This window comes from Tachyglossus aculeatus, chromosome 15, assembly GCF_015852505.1.
Source record: "Tachyglossus aculeatus isolate mTacAcu1 chromosome 15, mTacAcu1.pri, whole genome shotgun sequence".
NCBI lineage: Eukaryota > Metazoa > Chordata > Mammalia > Monotremata > Tachyglossidae > Tachyglossus > Tachyglossus aculeatus.
In genome coordinates this window covers 2,467,501-2,490,756 of record NC_052080.1, presented here as the reverse complement: position 1 = coordinate 2,490,756, position 23,256 = coordinate 2,467,501, and the positions used below count along the sequence as shown (strand labels likewise).

The following is a 23,256-nucleotide window of genomic DNA, read 5'->3' as shown; positions in this document are numbered from 1 at the left end:
ACCTTGTAACCTCCCCAGCACTTAGAACAGTGCTTTGCACATAGGAAGCGCTTAATAAATGCCATCATTATTATTATCCCCCCTCCCAACCCCATCATCTTCCCATCTGGGATTTACTTGAAGGGCTGTCCCCTGCTCTACATTGGAGATTCAGAGCAGGGATCGTTTTTACCAACTACTACTACTAATAATAATGATGGCATTTATTAACAGTAATATTATTGTTATTACTCTCTGAGCCTCAGTCCCCTCGTCTGTAAAATGGGGATGAAGACTGTGAGCCCCCTGTGGGACAACCTGATCACCTTGTAACCTCCCCAGCACTTAGAACAGTGCTTTGCACATAATAAGTGCTTAATAAATGCCATTATTATTATTATTATTATTATTATTATTATTATTATTCTGGGCCTCACCTGTAAAATGAGGCTGGGAGCGGGGCGGGGACCGTGTCCAAACCAATTTGCTTGTATCCACCCCGGCGGTCAGTAGAGTGCCCGGCACATAGTAAGCGCTTACCAAATGCCATTATTATTGCTATTATCATTATCGCTATTATTATTCAGGTGGAAGGGGGAAGAAATAACCACTCCCAAGGTCTGAAGTGAGTTGCTCCAGCGATTAGGTTGAGGCCTTGTCCATTGAGAATCCAGATCGAGAGCTGGCGGGGAGGGAATGTGGCTATTGTATGGCCCTCTCCCAAGTGCTTAGTACAATGCTGTGCGCACAGTAAGCGCGCGATAAATATGATTAGCTGGCTGACTGAGAAAGGAAGAACGAACTTCAGTTGTATTTATTGAGCGCTTCCTCTGTGCAGAGCACTGAGCTGAGTGCTAGTCAGTATAATCCCTGGTCCTGGGCAAGACGCTCACATGGTGTAACCTGTAATAATAATAATATTATTATCATCCCCTTATTATTATATAATATTTATATAATAATATAATAATATATAAAATTATATAATGTTTATAATATAATATATAATCCCCTTATTATAATATTATTATTATCCCCTTCCTCTCCCCCTCCCCTTCCTTCCTCTCCCCCTCATCCCCCTCTCCATCCCCCCATCTTACCTCCTTCCCTTCCCCACAGCACCTGTATATATGTATATATGTCTGTACATATTTATTACTCTATTTATTTATTTTGCTTATACATATCTATTCTATTTATTTTATTTTGTTAGTATGTTTGGTTTTGTTCTCCATCTCCCCCTCTTAGACTGTGAGCCCGCTGTTGGGTAGGGACTGTCTCTATATGTTGCCAATTTGTACTTCCCAAGCGCTTAGTACAGTGCTCTGCACATAGTAAGCGCTCAGTAAATACGATTGATGATGATGATGACTGTCTCTATATGTTGCCAATTTGTACTTCCCAAGCGCTTAGTACAGTGCTCTGCACATAGTAAGCGCTCCATAAATACGATTGATGATGATGATGACTGTCTCTATATGTTGCCAATTTGTACTTCCCAAGCGCTTAGTACAGTGCCCTGCACATAGTAAGCGCTCAATAAATACGATTGATGATGATGATAATAATACTAATAATAATTGCGTTGTCTGTTAAGCGCTCCCTAGGTGCTTAATCCCCATTTTACAGGTGAGGGAACTGTGGCCCAGAGAAGTGAAGTGATTTGCCCAAAGTCACAGGGCGGACCAGTGGCAGAGCCGGGATTAGAACCCAGTTCCTTCTGACGCCCGGGCTCTAGCCACCGGACCACACGGCCTCGTACGTAAAAGCGCAACCACGAGGGACAGTGCTCTGCACATAGTAAGCGCTCAATAAATACGATTGATGATGATGAGGGACAACAGGGGAGTGGAGGAGCCCGTCGGTGATAACTTGGTCTCGTTCTGCTCATAGACTCGGTTTCCCCGAATCAAGCGTTCAGCGGTGTTTTTTGAGCGCCGGGCAGCCTACCGGACTAAACTGCGGGCAGGGCGCCGAAGAATCCGTGAACACGGTCCCAATCTTAATTACCTTTTATGATGAAGTTGGATTTGAGTGCATCGCTCAATTGGCGGTATTCGTCGGGCGTTTACTAGGTGCAGAGCACTGTACTGAACGCTGGGGTCTCAGTTGGTGGCTCATTGGAAAGAGCACGGGCTTTGGAGTCAGAGGTTGTGGGTTCAAATGCCGGCTCCTCCAACTGTCAGCTGGGTGACTTTGGGCAAGTCACTTCACTTCTCTGGGCCTCAGTTACCTTCATCTGTAAAATGGGGATTAAGACTGTGAACCCCAAGTGGGGCAACCTGATCACCTTGTATCCTCCCCAGCGCTTAGAACAGTGCTTTGCACATAGTAAGCGCTTAACAAATGCCATCATTATTATTATTATTATTATTACTACTTTACGATAGAATTAGCAAAGTATATCATCTTCCCATCTGGGATTTACTTGAAGGGCTGTCCCCTGCTCTACATTGGAGATTCAGAGCAGGGATCGTGTTTACCAACTACTACTACTAATAATAATGATGGCATTTATTAAGCGCTTACTACGTGCAAAGCACTGTTCTAAGCGCTTAGGGAGGTTACAAGGTGATCGGATTGTCCCACAGGGGGCTCACAGTCTTAATCCCCATTTTCCAGATGAGGTCACTGAGGCCCAGAGAAGTGAAGTGACTTGGCCAAAGTCACCCAGCCGACGATTGGTGGAGCTGGGATTTGAACCCATGACCTCGGACTCCAAAGCCCGGGCTCTTTCCACTGAGCCACGCTGCTTTTCTTTTACTACTACTAGTACTCTTTTACTCTCTTTTACTACTAGATTCCCCAGAGTTGTAAAGTCCTCTCTGCACGTGGTAGGCTCTCATTAAGTACCGTTAATTGGTTTTTGCGATTTCTCTTCTACCCACTTAGACGGTGAGCGCCCTGTGGGGTGGGGACTGTTTCCGAACTGAGCGGCTTTCATCTTTTAGACTGTGAGCCCACTGTTGGGTAGGGACTGTCTCTATATGTTGCCAATTTGTACTTCCCAAGCACTTAGTACAGTGCTCTGCACTCAGTAAGCGCTCAGTAAATACGATTGATGATGCTGCTGATGATATTATCGTTCATTCATTGTCGTATGTATCGAGCACTGTACTAAATGCGTGAGAAGTAACTTGCCCAAGGTCACCCAGCAGACAAGTGGAAGAATTGCCCTGCAGGTATCGTCCGAAGAATATATATTTGCCGTATTAGACGTGGCCGGTCCTGACAGTTGGGGTTGAAGAAAAAGCCGAGACTTTGATTTTACCTGAAGATGAGGGACCATAGGATCCCTCAAGATCCTAATACATCTTCAGTGTCCGGTCAGCAGTCAGGACCTCTTCATATTTGGTTCAAGTGGGCTGTTTTAGGAATAACAGTGTTAATAATAATAATAATAATAATAATATGGTTTTTATTAAGCGCTTACTATGTGCAAAGCACTGTTCTAAAGCACTGGGGGGATACAAGGTGATCAGGTTGCCCCACGGGGGGCCCACAGTCAATCCCCATTTGCAGATGAGGTGACTGAGGCACAGAGAAGTTAAGTGACTTGCCCAAGGTGGAGCAGGATTCGAACCCATGACCAGTGACTCCAAAGCCCGGGCTCTTTCCATTTGCAGTCGTCACTTACGTAACCAACCAGCTCAAATGGCTTCCCTCCCCGTCACGCCCCGTTCTCTCCACTTTTGAGCACGTCTTTAAATTGCGTTTGTGTGAGTCCATTGTTGGGTAGGGGTTGTCCCCGTCTGTTGCCGATGTGTACTTTCCAAGCGCTTAGTACAGTGCTGTGCACACAGTAAGCGCTCCGTAAATGCGATTGAATGAATGAATGAATGAAAATTCAGCAACAGAGACAGTCCCTGCCCACAATGGGCTCACAGGCTAGAAGGGGGGACATCATCATCATCATCATCATCAATCGTATTTATTGAGCGCTTACTGTGTGCAGAGCACTGTACTAAGCGCTTGGGAAGTACAAATTGGCAACATATAGAGACAGTCCCTACCCAACAGTGGGCTCACAGTCTAAAAGGACATAGATATCAAAACAAGGAAACAGGCATCAAAAGCATCAATATAAATAAATAGAATTAGATATATATGTACAGCAGAACAAGTTAAACAGGCATGAATATAAATAAATAGAATTATAGATATGTACATATATACACAAGTGCTATGGGGTGGGGAAGGGGGTACAGCAAAGGGAGCAAGTTGGGGGGAGAGCTGAGGAAAAGGGAGGCCTAGTCTCCTCCAGCGCGCTAGAAGAGTGCTTGGGGCATAGTAATCAATCAGTCGTATTTATTGAGCGCTTACTGTGTGCAGAGCACTGTACTAAGCGCTTGGGAGGTACAAGTTGGCAACACATAGAGACAGTCCCTACCCAACAGTGGGCTCACAGTCTAAAAGAATAATGGCCTTTATTAAGCGCTATATGCAAAGCACTGTTCTTACGCGCTGGGGAGGTTACAAGGTGATCAGGTTGTCCCACGGGGGGCTCACAGTCTTAACCCCCATTTTACAGGTGAGGTAACTGAGGCCCAGAGAAGTAAAGTGACTTGCCCAAAGTCACACAGCTCACAATTGGCAAAGCTGGATTTGAACCCATGACCTCTGACTCCAAAGCCTGTGCTTTTTCCACTGAGCCACACTGCTTCTCATAGTAATAATGATGATAATAATAATAATAGCGGCTACTTTTATTTATTTTTTCCTGCTGGGTTTTTTTTTCTTCGAGTTTTGAGATTTGATCCCCTGGACTAGATCTTCCTCCAGCTGTCCCCAAGTACATTTTCCTTGGGGTAGATTTTTTAGCCCCCTGGATGTTTCCGGGTGTCTTTCCCCACAAGTCAGAGCCTTGATTTCATTGACAACCATCGATCAAATCGTGAGCCATCGGTGGTATTTATTGAGCGCTCGCTCGCCTTGGCGGGGTGTGAACCCCATGCAGGACGGGGACTGTGTCCAACCTGATTAGCTTGTATCAACCCCAGTGCTTGACACACAGTAAGCGCTTAACAAGTACCATTCTTATTATGATTATTATTATTAATAACAATCCCGGCTCCGCCACTTGTCTGCTGTGTGACCTTGGGCCAGTCACTTCACTTCTCTGGGCCTCGGTTACCTCATCTGCAAAATGGGGATTAAGAGTGTGAACCCCATGCGGGACGGGGACCGTGTCCAACCTGATTAGCTTGTATCAACCCCAGTGCTTGACACATAGTAAGCGCTTAATAAGTACCATTCTTATTATGATTATGATTATTAATCCCTGCTCCGCCACTTGTCTGCTGTGTGACCTTGGGCCAGTCACTTCACGTCTCTGGGCCTCAGTTACCTCATCTGTAAAATGGGGATTGAGTGTGAACCCCATGCGGGACGGGGACTGTGTCCAACCTGATTAGCTTGTATCAACCCCAGTGCTTGACACATAGTAAGCACTTAACAAGTACCATTCTTATTATGATGATTATTATTAATAATAATCCCGGCTCCACCAGTTGTCTGCTGTGTGACCTTGGGCCAGTCACTTCACTTCTCTGGGCCTCGGTTACCTCATCTGTAAAATGGGGATTAAGAGTGTGAACCCCATGCGGGACGGGAACTGTGTCCAACCTGATGATCTTGTATCAACCCCAGTGCTTGACACATAGTAAGCGCTTAACAAATATCATTCTTATTATGATGATTATTATTAATAATAATCCCGGCTCCACCACTTGTCTGCTGTGTGACCTTGGGCCAGTCCCTTCACTTCTCTGGGCCTCGGTTACCTCATCTGCAAAATGGGGATTAAGAGTGTGAACCCCATGCGGGACGGGGACCGTGTCCAACCTGATTAGCTTGTATCAACCCCAGTGCTTGACACATAGTAAACGCTTAACAAGTACCATTCTTATTATGATTATTATTATTAATAATAATCCCGGCTCCACCAGTTGTCTGCTGTGTGACCTTGGGCCAGTCCCTTCACTTCTCTGGGCCTCAGTTACCTCATCTGTAAAATGGGGATTAAGAGTGTGAACCCCATGCGGGACGGAGACTGTGTCCAACCTGATTAGCTTGTATCAACCCCAGTGCCTGACACATAGTAAGCGCTTAACAAGTACCATTCTTATTATGATTATTATTATTAATAATAATCCCGGCTCCGCCACTTGTCTGCTGTGTGACTTTGGGCCAGTCACTTCATTTCTCTGGGCCTCAGTTACCTCATCTGCAAAATGGGGATTAAGAGTGTGAACCCCATGCGGGATGGGGACTGTGTCCAACCTGATTAGCTTGTATCAACCCCAGTGCTTGACACATAGTAAGCGCTTAACAAGTACCATTCTTATTATGATTATTATTATTATTAATAATAATCCCGGCTCCGCCACTTGTCTGCTGTGTGACCTTGCGCCAGTCACTTCACTTCTCTGGGCCTCGGTTTCCTCATCTGTCAATTGGGGATCGAGACCGTGAGCCCCACGTGGGACGGGGATCGTGTCCAACCGGATTTTGCTTGTCTCCACCCTGGCGCTTAGTACAGTGCCAGGCTCATAGAAAGCACTTCGCAAATACCATCACGGTCACTGTAATGATCGTCATCCTTACTGCCGGCTCGTCCACTCCAACCCCCGCCGGACGCACCCCTCGGCGGGAAACGGCGCCGCCTCGCCCGCAAAACCCTTCCCTGAAAAGCTCAGCGGGACAATAGCGACGAAAGGAACGCCGGCCGGGAAATGGGAAGAGGAGCCGGGGTTACGGTGAAATCTCGAGCTCTCCCTATTTTGTATTTTGTCAGCCCCCTCCCGTCCACAATACGAGGCTGGGCCGAATCAGCTCCGTGTTTTGTTGACAGTTGACGGACAAAGCCAAATTATTCCTCAAGCAAGGTACCGTGTGCTTAGTTGTGACCTATTATAGCCTTAGAAGGTAGTCGGCTTTTGAGCCGGTTGAATGGGAAGAGTATTTCATAGAAAAGGCTCGACTGTACGAGGGCTTTTTGTTTGTGTCTTTTGCGGCCGCCCATACAAAAATACAAACGTCCTCCCCTCCCCGAAGATGATTTTTCCATGTGAAATATACCTCCCCCCGGCCCCGTCGCTTACGGGGAGCCGATTTTAACCGCTCGGATTTCGTCCTGCGATAGTAAAATAAAATTGCGGGTAATTGTGGGCTCCGTCGCCGCCGAGTGCTTCAGGCTCCGGAGGCTCGTCCGCGGCTTCCCGTGGCCCGTCGGAGCCCTCGAGCCTGCAGAATGGGCTCACACGCGAAGCCCGGGAGCTTATTATCTAACGAGCGGCCGTGAGGTCGGAATCCGTCGAACCGTCCGTCTCCGCGTTGAAGGAATAGTGACCGTGGTCTCCGTGAAACTCTGTGCCAGGCGTTGTCCTGAGTGCCGGGGTGGATGCGCGTTGGACGCAGTCCCCGTCCCACGTGGGGCTCGCATCTTCATCCCCGTTTGACAGGGGACGAAACTGAGGCGCGGAGAAGTGAAGTGACCGGCGCAGACGCGCGGCGGAGGCGGGATTAGAACCCAGGCCCTTGCGAGTCCCGGGCCCACGCTCTAGCCACTGGGTCACGCGGCTTCAGAAACGAAAGGAGGGCTACTGTCGGCATCTCGCGCGTGGAAAGGGCTCGGCAGAGAGCTCCATTATCTTTTCAGCAGGCTGATGGCCTAATCCGGCCCTCGCTCAAATGAGAAGATCGATAACGTTTCAGAGAAGCCGTATGAAGCGCCGGGCGACTCAACCTCTAAAGAGGTGCCTCACTTTAAGAATCAATTTTCCGCAACATTCAGAACTCTTACACTGCCCTCCACTCCCGCGTAGTCAGATAACTTTGTTAAAAATACCTTTTTATTTTTGGATTAACTTGGGTCGGGTAGATATTTATTTTCCAGGCCCTGCTCTTTCATCTCCTGCTCTGGCACCTCTCGGAGACTTAATAATCGCACCTTGACATGCCAGCGGGTTGCCACGAAGGAGTGCTAACTTTAAAAGCAAAACGATGCTCCCGTTCGAAGGTCCCCCCCGGTGATCTTGGGAACCCTCCCTCACCCACGCACCGTTTTTGGGTGCAATATGGGTCAGGAAGCAACTGGGTGTTTGATATTTCTGGAAATCCCAAATCACAACACGTCACTCTTGCCAAGCAGGTGGGATTACTTCCCAGACACTGTCGGGAAGGGGCCCCGATTTCCACCTGTGGATTATCCTGCCGGAGGGAAACGTGTCCCCGGGCGAAGCGGGAGGGGAGGGGGGGAGCCCTGGAATTCTGGCCTCCGTTTTGCATCCTCAGGAAGGGCGGGGAGAGGGAAGGAAGGAGGAGAGCGGATGGAGAGACAGAAGAAGGAAGCACGAACCTTTCCTACGGGCCTGGAACCCATCCTGAGCCTATCCTGCTCTTCGTCGTTCGTATTAGGAGGCCTTCCCAGACAGAGCCCCTTCCTTCCTCTCCCCCTCGTCCCCCTCTCCATCCCCCCCATCTTGCCTCCTTCCCTTCCCCACAGCACCTGTATATATGTATATATATTTGTACATATTTATTACTCTATTTATTATTTAATTTACTTGTACATATCTATTCTATTTATTTTATTTTGTCAGTATGTTTGGTTTTGTTCTCTGTCACCCCCTTTTAGACTGTGAGCCCACTGTTGGGTAGGGACTGTCTCTATATGTTGACAATTTGTACTTCCCAAGCGCTTAGTACAGTGCTCTGCACATAGTAAGCGCTCAATAAATACGATTGATGATGATGATAGCCGCAGTAATTATCATCATCATCATAGTTATCATCACTGTTATGGCATTTGTAAAGCGCTTACTATGTGCCAGGCACTGTACTAAGCGCCGGGGTGGATACAAGCACATCGGGTTGGACACAGTCCCTGTCCCACGTGGGGCTGCCAGTCTCAATCGCCGTTTGGCCGATGAGGTAACCGAGGCCCGGAGAAGCCAAGTGATTTGCCCAAGGTCACACAGCAGACGGGCCTGGGAATCAGAAGGAGCTCCACCGTTTGTAGGGCAAGTCATTTCACTTCTCTGGGCCTCAGTTCCCTCACCTGGAAAATGGGGCTGAAGACTGTGAGCCCCACGTGGGACAGGGATTGGGTCCAACCTGATTAAGCTGTATTTAGCCCAAAGCTTAGAACAGTGCTAGGCACATAGTCAGGGCTTAACGAGTACCATAATGATAATACAATTATCATTATCAGTTTTATTATTGTTATCGCGTCTCCAGTGTCGGATCGCATTTTGATGATGGTTCTCCGTCCACCCTGATACGGGTCAATCCCCTCGTCCCCATTCTCTCCGACAGCAACCCTCCTGTGTCTCCCGTCTGCCGGCCCCCGTTTGGCGGCCTTAGATCAATGAGCGGTGTGGCCTAGTGGACAGAGCTTGAGACTGGGAGTCAGAAGGATCTGGGTTCTAATCCTGACTCCTGTCATTCGTCCGCTGCGTGGCCTCGGGCGAGTCACTTCACTTCTCCAGGCCTCCGTTCCCTCACCTCGAAAACGGGGGTTGAGACTGTGAGCCCCCCATGGGACAGCGACTGTGTCCAACCTGATTTACTTGGATCTGCCTAATACAGCGCCTGATACATAGTAAGCGCTCAACAAATGCCACCATTATTATCATTTATAGTCCTTAGTAAGCGCTTAACAAATGCCACCATTATTATCATTTATTAGTCCTTTGAGACCAAGTCTGCGTCTTGTGAACTCAGTTGATCAGTCAATCATTGGCATTCATGTATCATCATCATCATCAATCGTATTTATTGAGCGCTTACTATGTGCAGAGCACTGTACTAAGCGCTTGGGAAGTACAAATTGGCAACATATAGAGACAGTCCCTACCCAACAGTGGGTTCACAGTCTAAAAGGGGGATGTATCATCATCAATCGTATTTATTGAGCGCTTACTGTGTGCAGAGCACTGTACTAAGCGCTTGGGAAGTACAAATTGGCAACATATAGAGACAGTCCTTACCCAACAGTGGGTTCACAGTCTAAAAGGGGGATGTATCATCATCAATCGTATTTATTGAGCGCTTACTGTGTGCAGAGCACTGTACTAAGCGCTTGGGAAGTACAAATTGGCAACATATAGGGACAGTCCCTACCCAACAGTGGGCGCTTTCTACGTGCAGAGCACTGTACTGAGCGCTCGAGAGACTCGTGGGTTCTCGTTAAATCCAGGTGGACGGCGAGGCCCCTTGAGAAAATCGAGTCCCGACCAGAGTCTGAGTTGATTTCGATGGTGGAGTGTTTGCTGTGGGAAAGTTTGTTTAAAAATTATATTGTGGCCAGCGGCTTGATTATCAAAGCAGAGCAAGACACATAAAGAGCCCGGCCTTCCAATAGTGGTTTTTTTTGCGGATCGGAATTCCCTCTGCATTTTATCCGCAGGTTTAATTTCCATGGATAATAGCACTAGTTATTGTTGTCATTTGTAAAGAGAGATTAACAGATACTAAGTACAAACAAACCCAAATAAGTACTGAATAGAGAGGTGGCAGAGAAGAAAAGACCTCTTTAATGTTAATTATAACTGGTAGGAAGTCTAGACAAATTACATTATCTGTTTTCTATATGAATTCAGGGGACATTTAGTCACTCTCTGTGTCATAGAGGGATTTCAATGTTTTGCTGGAAATTCAGGTGATTTGACAATTTGGCACTTGTTGATAATTGGGGTGGTGATGCGCGGAAAGATTTTAAGACACCGAAGGATTTCCAAAAGAACAGATTTTATTTTCCCTGACGTTCTCTTAACCACCGTACCGAGCGTGGGTATCGATCCTTACAGTAAACAATTATCGGAAAACCTAAGCGATTAATTTCACTCTCTTTTGTTTCGCTTTTCAAAAAGAGATCCTTAAATGGATTGTGATATTTTTTGGTGGTCGTCTGCTGCCTATAACTATCAGTCAGCCTGTAACTGTCAGTCGGCCAATCAATATTTTATTGAGTTCTTCTTCCAACAGAGCTATTTATTACGCACTTACTGGGCGCAGAGCACTGTACTAAGCGCTTGGGAGCACTTGGGGCTAAGGAGGGATGAAATAGGGATTGGTAGAGTTCAGTAGGGGTGGTAGACACAGACAATGTCCACGAGAAACTTAATTTCTCAGGGCGCATCAATAAAATCGTCACCGTGGCCTCGCAGAAAGAGCATTTAGCAGCGTGGCCTAGTAGGTCTCGAGCCTGGTTGGCAGGGGGACCTGGGTTCTAATCCCAGCCCCGCCCCGCGTCAGCCGTGTGACCTTGTGCGAGTCATTTTTCCGAGCCTCGTCCGCACAATGGGGATTAAAGCTCCGAGCCCCCCATGAGACAGGGTTGGCGTCCAGCCTGATTATCTTGTATCTACCCCAATGCGTGCCCTCGCACTTTTCTAAGCACTGGGCACGGAGGAAAAGAGGGTGGCACGGTAATAGAAGTGAGACGAGTACAAAATCCCATCAGGATCCATTTTATCATTGTTGTTCTGTCCGATTCCAGTGTCCATTCTCTAAAATGGGGATGAAATCAGGGAGTCCCATGTGGGCCAGGGATTGCATCCAACCCAATTTGCTTGTATTCACCTCAGCGCTTCGAACAGTGCCTGAAAACAAACACTATTACTATTATTATTATTATTATTGAGAAGCAGCGTGGCTCCGTGGAAAGAGCCCGGGCTTTGGAGTCAGAGGTCATGGGTTCAAATCCCGGCTCCACCACTTCGGGCAAGTCACTTCTCTAGGCCTCAGTTCCCTCAATGGGGTGAAGACCGTGAGCCCCCCGTGGGACAACCTGATCACCTTGTAACCTCCCTAGCGCTTAGAACAGTGCTTTGCACATAGTAAGCGCTTAATAAATGCTACCATTATTATTATTATTATTATTAGAATTAGAGACTTCTTTTCCATTGAACGAATTCCACGTAGAATTTCATCGTGTGACGTCAACTTGAGTCACAGCGTGGCTCAGTGGAAAGAGCCCGGGCTTTGGAGTCAGAGGTCATGGGTTCAAATCCCAGCTCTGCCAATTGTCAGCTGTGTGACTTTGGGCAAGTCACTTCACTTCTCTGGGCCTCAGTTCCCTCATCTGTAAAATGGGGATTAAGACCGGGAGCCCCCTGAGGGACAACCTGATCGCCTTGTAACTTCCCCAGCGCTTAGAACAGTGCTTTGCACATAGTAAGCGCTTAATAAATGCCATCAAAAAAAAAAACTTGGCCCCAGGGTCTACGAGGTGTGCGCATGACCTGTGTTTATGGTCATTATCGTTATTATTATTTTATTAAGTGCTTCCTGGGGAAAGCACTGTGCTAAGTGCCGGGGTATTGAATCCCAGTTTTTCATTTGAGGAAACTGAGGCCAGGATAAGTTCAGCAACTTGCCCAAGCTCACACAGCGGACTGGGAATAGAGCCGGGATTAGAACCCAGGTCCTTTGACTCCCAGCTTCTCCACTAGGCCTTGCTGCTTCTCCTGGTTAGTCCTAAGCGCTCAGCACAGTGCTTGGCACCCAGAAAGCACATAAATCCATAAAAAACCTGGGAGTCTTTACAAAGCGCCTTTGGACTTGGTGTCCCGGGTTGTGAAGGTCTGCTTTTGTTTGTGAGATTTTCCTCTGGAGAACTCTTCCAAGTTCTTTCATTTGTATTCATTCCCACCCTCAGCACGTTGGCATATGCCTTTATTCAGTTGTATATTCAAATATTTATTTTGACTGCCGTGTGTAAATTCGTTTATGTCTGTATTCCTCATTAATAATAATATAATGAAAAGGTTATTTGTTACAGAGCTCACTCGTTGACAAGCACTATTCTGAGCCCCGGAGTAGATACGTGTTTATCAGGTCAGACACAGTCGAAGTAGGAGGGGGAACAGACAGGTGGTGCATCCCCATTTGGCAGTTGAGGAAACTGAGGCCCGGAGAAGTGAAGCGACTTCCCCAAGGTCACCCGGCGGGCAGGTGGCGGAGCCGGGATTAGAACCCAGGGCCTCTGGCTTCCGGGCCCGTGTTCCGTCCGCTATCAATCAATCGATCGTATTTATTGAGCGCTTACTGGGTGCAGAGCACTGTACTAAGCGCTTGGGAAGTCCAAGTTGGCAACATATAGAGACGGTCCCTACCCAACAGTGGGCTTATAGTCTAGGAGACCAGACTAGGCCAGGCTGCAGGCTCCTCAGGGGCAGCGAACGGATCATCTGCTCGTGTCATCATCATCAATCGTATTTATTGAGCGCTTACTATGTGCAGAGCACTGTACTAAGCGCTTGGGAAGTCCAAGTTGGCAACATATAGAGACGGTCCCTACCCAACAGTGGGCTCATAGTCTAGGAGACCACACGAGGCCAGGCTGCAGGCTCCTCAGGGGCAGTGAACGGATCATCTGCTCGTGTCATCATCATCAATCGTATTTATTGAGCGCTTACTATGTGCAGAGCACTGTACTAAGCGCTCGGGAAGTCCAAGTTGGCAACATATAGAGACGGTCCCTACCCAACAGTGGGCTCATAGTCTAGGAGACCACACTAGGCCAGGCTGCAGGCTCCTCAGGGGCAGCGAACGGATCATCTGCTCGTGTCATCATCATCAATCGTATTTATTGAGCGCTTACTATGTGCAGAGCACTGTACCAAGCGCTTGGGAAGTACAAATTGGCAACATATAGAGACAGTCCCAACCCAACAGTGGGCTCACAGTCCAAAAGGGGGACTTGGGCGCTCAGTACAGTGCGGAGCCGTCACTCCCTAAGTGCCGTTCCTACCACAGAGGACCGTGAAGGGGAAAGACATTGGGTTCCAAACAGATGAGGTGAGGTCAGTGGTATTTACTGAGCGTTGATTGATGGATCCGTAAGAGCCTGTGCTGTTTGATGAAAGAATCAGTGGTATTTATTGAGCACCGCAGTATTTATTTATTTATTTACATCTATTTATTCATTTATTTATTTATTTTTATTTATTTATTTTTTATATTTTTATATTTGTATTTTATATTTTTATATTTATTTTATTTATTTTTATTTATTATATTTATTTATATATGGTATTTATTGAGCACAGCAGGGGCGGGTGTCATACGACGGAATTAGAGAAGACTTCATCGGCTCGTAGTCGGGTTTTTTATTCCACTTCTGCCTGCCAAGAGATCAGAGTGACCGATCTGTCCCTCTCACTCCTCCTCCTCCTCCTCCTCCTCCTCACAGAGGAAGCAATGTGGCTTAGAGGATAGAGCCCGGGCCTGGGACTCAGAAGGACCTGGGTTCTAATTCCGGCTCCTCCACGCCTGCTGTGTGACCTTGGGCAAGCTACTTCACTGGGCCTCAGTTCCCTCATCTGTAAAACGGGGATAAGCGTGTGAGCCCCACGCGGGAGGGACGGGGACCGTGTCCAACCCGACTGACTTGTATCATTCCCAGCGCTTAGAACAGTGGGTAGGGACCGTCTCTATATGTTGCCAACTTGTACTTCCCGAGCGCTTAGTACAGTGCTCTGCACACAGTAAGCGCTCAATAAATACAATTGATGATGATGATGATGATGATGACATAGTAAGCGCATAAGGAGTACCTTAGTCATTATTATACATCATCATAGAGGAGCCGTGTGGCTTAGTGGAAAGAGCCCAGGCTTGGGAGTCAGAAGGCGTGAGTTCTAATCCCGGCTCTGCCAATTCAGCATCAATCGTATTTATTGAGCGCTTACCGTGTGCAGAGCACTGTACTAAGCGCTTGGGAAGTCCAAGTTGGCAACATCTAGAGACAGTCCCTACCCAACAGTGGGCTCACAGTCTAAAAGGGGGAGACAGAGAACAAAACCAAACATACTAACAAGATAAAATAAATAGAATAGATATGTACAAGTAAGATAAATAGAGTAATGAATATGTACAAACATATATACAGGTATATATTGTCAGCTCTGTGACTTTGGGTAAGTCACTTCACTTCTCCGTGCCCCAGTTCCCTCATCTGTACAATGGGAATGACGACTGTGAGCCTCCTGTGGGACAACCTGATCTCCTTGTAACCTCCCCGGCGCTTAGAACAGTGCTTTGCACCTAATAAGCGCTTAATAAATGCCATTATTATTATTGTCTGCTGTGTGACCGTGGGCAAATCACTTAACCTCTCTGGGCCTCAGTTACCTCATCTGTACATATATACCTGTATATATGTATATATGTTTGTACATATTTATTACTCTATTTATTTTACTTGTACATATCTATTCTATTGATTTTATTTTGTTAGTATGTTTGGTTTTTTTTTTTTTCCTCTGTCTCCCCCTTTTAGACTGTGAGCCCAATGTTGGGTAGGGACTGTATATGTTGCAAATTTGTACTTCCCAAGCGCTTAGTACGGTGCTCTGCACATAGTAAGCGCTCAATAAATATGATTGATTGATTGATCTGTAAAAGGGGGATTAAAAGCACGAGCCGCGCTTGGGACAACCCGATGACCCCGTATCTCTCCCAGCGCTTCGAACAGTGCTTGGCTCATAGTAAACGCTTAACAAATGCAGTAATAATAATAACGATATGATGATGATGATGATGATTCCTTCTCATCCTGTCCCTTTGTCGCCGGCAGGGCTGGTTGGTCTGCGAGGAGCCGACGTGTCAGCACCGAACTCGCCGCCTCCCCGTCCGCTTCTCGCGGAGCGGCCCCCTCTGCCCGGCCTGCAAGAAGGCCACCCTGAAGCCAGAGGTAGGTGACTGAGCCCTGGGGCTCTGGGATCCACGGGCAACCTGCAGCCAAGGTTGGGCTAATAATAATAATAATAATAATAATAATAATAATAATGGCATTTATTAAGCGCTTACTATGTGCAAAGCACTGTTCTAAGCGCTGGGGAGGTTACAAGGTGATCAGGTTGTCCCACCGGGGGCTCACAGTCTTCATCCCCATTTTACAGATGAGGTAGCCCGGGACGGGGCGGGAGGGGGCTAGCGGAGCCACGGGAAATCATTCCGCCCGACGGTCAAATTCGCCGATCGCTTACCGTGCGCAGAGGACAACAGGGGAGAGGTGGCGATGACGACTGTGGTACTTGTTAAGCGCGGATTATGTGCCAGGCGCTGCCCTAAGCGCCGGAGGACATACAAGATGACTGTGAACCCACTGTTGTCTCTATATGTCGCCAACTTGTACTTCCCAAGCGCTTAGTACAGTGCTCTGCACACAGTGAGCACTCAATAAATACGACTGATCGATCGGTCGAAGATGATCAGGTTGGGCGCAGACCACGTCGACGAAGGGCCCACAGTTCTATCCCCCGTTTTCCAGGTGAGGAAACTGAGGCCTACCAGGCAAGCGGCGTGGCCTAGTGGATAATAGTAATAATAATAATAACTGTGGTATTTGTTGAGCTCTTACCGTGTGCCAACCAGTCAGTCAGTCGTATTTATTGAGCGCTTACTGTGTGCAGAGCACTATACTAATCAATCAGTCGATCAGTCGTATTTATTGAGTGCTTACTGTGTGCAGAGCACTGGACTAAGCGCTTGGGAAGTCCAAGTTGGCAACATATAGAGACGGTCCCTACCCAACAGTGGGCTCACAGTCTAGAAGGGGGAGACAGACAACAAAACCAAACATACTAACAAAATAAAATAAATAGAATAGATATGTACAAGTAAAATAAACAAATAAATAGAGAAATGAATCTGTACAAACATATATACATATATACGGGTGCTGTGGGGAAGGGAAGGAGGTAAAATGAGGGGGATGGAGAGGGGGACGAGGGGGAGAGGAAGGAAGGGGCTCAGTCTGGGAACTAAGCGCTGGGTTGGATACAAACAAATAGGATTGGGCACATCCCTTGTCCCATGTGGGGCTCACAGTCTAAATCCCCATTTTCCAGATGAGGGGACTGAGGCCTACCAGGCAAGCAGCGTGGCCTTGTGGATAATAGTAATAATAATAATAATTGTGGTATTTGTTGAGCTCTTACCATGTGTCAGGCACTGAACTAAGCGCTGGGTTGGATACAAACAAATGGGATTGGGCACATCCCTTGTCCCATGTGGGGCTCAGTCTCAATCCCCATTTTCCAGATGAGGGGACTGAGGCCTACCAGGCAAGCAGCGTGGCCTGGTGGATGATAGTAATAATAATAGTAATAATTGTGGTATTTGTTGAGCTCTTACCGTGTGCCAGGCACTGAACTAAGCGCTGGGTTGGATACAAACAAATAGGATTGGGCACATCCCTTGTCCCATGTGGGGCTCACAGTCTCAATCCCCATTTTCCAGATGAGGGAACTGAGGCCTACCAGGCAAGCAGCGTGGCCTGGTGGATAAAAGTAATAATAATAGTAATAATTGTGGTATTTGTTGAGCTCTTACCGTGTGCCAAGCGCTGGGTTGGATACAAACATATAGGATTGGGCACATCCCTTGTCCCATGTGGGGCTCACCATCTCAATCCCCATTTTCCAGATGAGGGAACTGAGGCCCAGAGGATTGAAGTGACTAGTCCAGGGTCACACAGCAGACAAACGGTGGAGCTGGGATTAGAACCCATGACCTTCTGACTCCCGGGCCCAGGCTCTTCAGCATGGTGTAGATGTGGGCATAAGGGCTGTGGGGCTGGGAGCGGGGACGAATAAAGGGAGCAAGTCGGAAGGGATTGGGAAAAAAGGAAAGGAGGGCTTCGTCGGGGAAGGTCTCTTGGAGGAGATGGGAGTTTGATAAGGCTTTGAAGCCGGGGAGGGTCATTGTCGGTCGGATATGAAAAGGGAGGGCAACAGATGTAAGCAGGAATGGCCCCCGGGATTCATTGCTAGGGCTGGTTTGCCTGGTAATAATAATAATAACAATAATAATAATAATAAAGGCATTTGTTAAGCGCTTACTATGTGCAAAGCACTGTTCTAAGCGCCGGGGGGGATACAAGGTGATCAGGTTGTCCCTCGTGGGGCTCACAGTTTTAATCCCCATTTTCCACGTAGTAAGCGTTTAACAAATTATTATTATCATTCTGGGCCTCAGTTACCCCATCTGGAAAGTGGGGTTTAAGACCGTGAGCCCCGCGTGGAACAACCTGATTAACTTGTATCGAACGTAGTAAGCATTTAACAAATTATGATTATCATTCTGGGCCTCAGTTCCCTCGTCCAGAAAATGGGGATTGAGACTGTGGCCAAAGGCCGCATGTCGAACCTGATTGGCTTGTATCTTAATAATGGCATTTGTTAAGCGCTTACTATGTGCAAAGCACTGTTCTAAGCGCTGGGGGGGATACAAGGTGATCAGGTTGTCCCACGTGGGGCTCACAGTTTTAATCCCCATTTTCCAGATGAGGGAACTGAGGCTCAGAGAAGTTACCCAAGGTCACACAGCAGACATGTGGTGGAGCCGGGATTCGAACCCATGACCTCCGACTCCAAAGCCCGTGCTCTTTCCACCGAGCCACGCTGCTTTCTAAATTATTGTTATTATTATTACAAGTTGATCAAGTTGTCCCACGGGGGGCTCACAGTCTTAATACCCCATTTTACAGATGAGGTAACTGAGGCCCAGAGAAGTGAAGTGACTTGCCCAGAGTCACACAGCTGACAATTGGCAGAGCTGGGATTTGAACCCACAGCCTCTGCCACCAAAGCCCAGGCTCTTTCCACTGAGCCACACTGCTTCTGGTGATCTGGGGAAATGGTTCGGAAGAAGGAGCTCTCCTAAGAATAATAATAATAATAATAATGGTGGTATTTGTTAAGCGCTTACTATGTGCAAAGCACTGTTCTAAGCGCTGCGGAAGATACAAGGTTTTCAGTTTGTCCCTTGTGGGGCTCACAGTCTTCATCCCCATTTTACAGATGAGGTAACTGAGGCCCAGAGAAGTTAAGTGGCTTGCCCAAGGTCACACAGCTGACAAGTGGCAGAGCCGGGATTCGATCCCGTGACCTCTGACTCCCAAACCCGCGCTCTTTCCACTGAGCCACTCTGCTTCCCCTGTCACCACCATAATAACGATGGTGTCTGATAAGCACTTACTCTGTGCCGAGCGTTGTTGTAAGCGCTGGTGTATATATGTTTGTACATATTTATTACTCTGTTTATTTATTTTACTTGTACATATCTATTCTATTTATTTTATTTTGTTAGTATGTTTGGTTTTGTTCTCCGTCTCCCCCTTTTAGACTGTGAGCCCACTGTTGGGTAGGGACTGTCTCTAGATGTTGCCAATTTGTACTTCCCAAGCGCTTAGTCCAGCGCTCTGCCCACAGTAAGCGCTCAATAAATACGATTGATGATGATGATGATGATGGTGTAAATACAAGATAATCAGGTTGTCCCAAGTGGAGCTTAATCCCCATTTTACAGGTGAGGTAACTGAGGCACAGAGAAGTGACGTGTCTTGCCCAGGCTCACAGAACGGACAAGTAGCGGAGCTGGGATTAGAACCCAGGTCCTCTGGCTCCCAAGCTCGGGCTCTTTCCACTGAGCCACCCTGCTTCTCGACGTCCCAACTCCTGTCGGGGAACCAGACGCCGTGCCGATTGAGGAGCGCGTGACGTAGCGGGTCCGAAGGACCTGGGTTCTAATCCCGGCCCCGCCACTCGGCTGCTGTGGGCAAGTCGCCTTCCTTCTCTGAGCCTCAGTTCCCTCACCTGTCAAATGGGGACAAAGCGTGCAAGCGCCACATCGGATCGGGACCGTTTCCCACCCGATTCCCTCACGTCTGCCCCAGCGCGCGGAACAGTGCCTGTCGCATTCATTCGATCGTATTTATTGAGCGCTTACTGTGTGCGGAGCACTGTACTGAGCGCTTGGGAAGTACAAGCGCTGGTTGTACATATTTATTCCTCTATTTATTTTACTTGTACATTTCAATCCTATTTATTTTGTTGGTATGTTTGGTTTCGTTCTCTGTCTCCCCCTTTCAGACTGTGAGCCCACTGTTGGGTAGGGACTGTCTCTGTGTGTTGCCAATCTGTACTTCCCAAGCGCTTAGTACAGTGCTCTGCACATAGTAAGCGCTCAATAAATACGATTGATTGATTGATTGATTGCAAGTTGGCAACATATAGAGACGGGCGTGGTTCCGTGAAGTGTCTAGACCCCAAGGAAGGAGGCGTCAATAAATATTACTACTCTGAATCGTCTCTGCCTATTCTGATGGAGTTGTGCTATTTGTTATTAGTGATAATAGGTAGCCCTTAATAAACGCCGCGGTAATAATGATTATTATCATTACCGTTGTTATTCTCTGCAGCTTGTAAAGCTGAGTTAGGGGGCCGCCGAAAGCCAGAGAACCGTGAGTTGAGCCGTGGAGTGCACCAGGGGAAAATCACTTAAGGACGCAACCACGGGTTGCGCTTAGAGCCCAGCGGGTGGAAAAATCATCTTTCGACGGCCTTCCTCGCGCGTCTTCCGGCAACTGCACTGTCGCTTTAGCAGGCCGAGAATCATCATCATCATCAATCGTATTTATTGAGCGCTTACTGTGTGCAGAGCACTGTACTAAGCGCTTGGGAAGTACAAGTTGGCAACATCTAGAGACAGTCCCTACCCAACAGCGGGCTCACAGTCTAAAAGGGGGAGACGGAGAACAAAACCAAACATACTAACAAAATAAAATAAATAGAATAGATATGTACAAATAAAATAAATAAATAGAGTAAAAAAAATATGGACAAGCATATATACATATATACAGGTGCTGTGGGGAAGGGACGGAGGTAAGATGGGGGGGATGGAGAGGGGGACGAGGGGGTGAGGAATCGACCCACAAGGAGGTCACGGACTAGCAAAGGGATGTCGGAATCGGAAGCAGCCTGGCCTAGTAGCTAGAGCCCGGGATTGGGAGTCAGGAGGCCGTGAGTTCTAATCCCGGCTCCTCCATGTGTCTGCTGTGTGACCTTGGGCCAGTCGCTTCACTTCTCTGGGCCTCAGTCTGGACAATGGGGTTTAAGACCGTGAGCCCCGCGTGGGACAACCTGATTAACTTGGATCGAACGTAGTAAGCGTTTAACAAATAATTATTAGCATTCTGGGCCTCAGTTACCCCATCTGGAAAATGGGGTTTAAGACTGTGAGCCCCGCGTGGGACAACCTGATTAACTTGGATCGAACGTAGTAAGCGTTTAACAAATTATGGTTATTATTCTGGGCCTCAGTTACCCCATTTGGAAAATGGGGTTTAAGACCGTGAGCCCCGCGTGGGACAACCTGATTAACTTGGATCGAACGTAGTAAGCGTTTAACAAATAATTATTATCATTCTGGGCCTCAGTTACCCCATCTGGAAAATGGGGTTTAAGACCGTGAGCCCCGCGTGGGACAACCTGATTAACTTATATCGAACGTAGTAAGCGTTTAACAAATTATGATTATCATTCTGGGCCTCAGTTACCCCATCTGGAAAATGGGGTTTAAGATCGTGAACCCTGCGTGGTACAACCTGATTAACTTGTATCGAACGTAGTAAGCGTTTAACAAATTATGATTATCATTCTGGGCCTCAGTTACCCCATCTGGAAAGTGGGGTTTAAGACTGTGAGCCCTGCGTGGGACAACCTGATTAACTTGTATCGAGCGTAGTAAGCGTTTAACAAATAATTATTATTATTCTGGGCCTCAGTTACCCCATCTGGAAAATGGCGTTTAAGACCGTGAGCCCCGCGTGGGACAACCTGATTAACTTGTACCGAACGTAGTAAGCGTTTAACAAATTATGATTATTATTCTGGGCCTCAGTTCCCTCGTCCGGAAAATGGGGATCAAGACTGTGGCCAAAGGCCGCATGTCTAACCTGATTGGCTTGTATCTACCCCAGTGCTTAGCACAGTGCCTGCACGTAGTAAGCGCTCAAAAAATCCTATAATTATTATTATCGTTAGAAGCGTGGCCTAGTGGGTTGGACCCAGGCCCGGAAGGCAGAGGGCCTGAGTTCCAATCCCAGCTCCGCCACTTGATTGCCGTGTGGCCTTGGTCACTTAATAATAATAATGATGATGATGGCATTTGTTAAGCGCTTACTATGTGCAGGGGTAGGGACTATCTCTATATGTTGCCAATTTGTACTTCCCAAGCGCTTAGTACAGTGCTCTGCACATAGTAAGCGCTCAATAAATACGATTGATGATGATGATGGAGCACTGTTCTAAGCGCTGGCTTAACTTCTCAGGGCCTCAGTACCCTCGCCTCTAAATCCCCAGGTGGGACAGAGACTCTGTCCAGCCAGATTAACTTCTATCTAGAGCGGTACTTGACACATGGCGAGTGCTTAATACAGTTTGTTGGGTTTTTTAAAAAAAAAAAGAAAGAAAGAAAGGAGTCGAATGTTATTTCTGTCGCTAAAAGCTCACTGATTGCCGCGCATCAGAAGAACGGGGATTCCAAGTCAGAGGCCGTGTTTCGCTCCTGTAAGAGGGTCAAGTCGGGGAAGCGAGTTAAGAGGGAGAAGCAAAGAGGAGGAAGGGAGAAGGGCACCAGGGAACGCTCCTCCCTCCCGCCCCAGGGCCGTCTGGACGGTCCCGGTCCGAGAATTCGGGACTGCGGCCCGAGAGAGGATCTGGAGGGAGAAGAAGGAAGGAATAAATAACCCCGTTTCCATCGAGGCCGGCTGTCGAAGCGGCGGATGGGTCTCGGTGACGGTAACTCCCCACATGGATATTTCAATTTTCCTACGGATGTGGGCTGAGAGGCTCGCGTCGTCTTTCTGTAGCTCTTGCTCGGTGCAGAGAGCTCCGCTAAACGCTGGGGAGAGTACTAAATAACGAGTGGGCCTGGGCCTTGCCGGCCATTCATTCATTCAATCGTATTTATTGAGCGCTTACTGTGTGCAGAGCACTGTGCTAAGCGCTTGGGAAGTCCAGCTTGGCAACGTATAGAGACGGTCCCTACCCGACAGCGGGCTCACAGTCTAGAAGGGGGAGACGGACAACAAAACAAAACGTGTTAACCAAATGAAATAAATAGAATAAATATCATCATCATCAATCGTATTTATTGAGCGCTTACTGTGTGCAGAGCACTGTGCTAAGCGCTTGGGAAGTCCAGGTTGGCAACATATAGAGACGGTCCCTACCCGACAGCGGGCTCACAGCCTAGAAGGGGGAGACGGACAACAAAACAAAACGTATTAACCAGATGAAATAAATAGAATAAATATCATCATCATCAATCGTATTTATTGAGCGCTTACTGTGTGCAGAGCACTGTACTAAGCGCTTGGGAAGTACAAATTGGCAACATATAGAGACAGTCCCTACCCAACAGTGGGCTCACGTACAAACGAAAGAGAGTAATAGATGTGAAATAGGGGACAGTGGG

The 23,256-nt window shown here is 47.6% G+C and overlaps 1 protein-coding gene across 1 annotated transcript in view; it reads left to right on the top strand.

Annotated features, from left to right (window-relative positions):
* The window catches only part of POLA1 (DNA polymerase alpha 1, catalytic subunit), a 302,830-nt gene that overhangs the window by 193,873 nt on the left and 85,701 nt on the right, over positions 1–23,256 (top strand). The window contains exon 35 of the mRNA XM_038757398.1: positions 15,566–15,682. Coding sequence (XP_038613326.1) covers positions 15,566–15,682 — 117 coding nt within the window. The remainder of the gene's footprint in view (positions 1–15,565; positions 15,683–23,256) is intronic.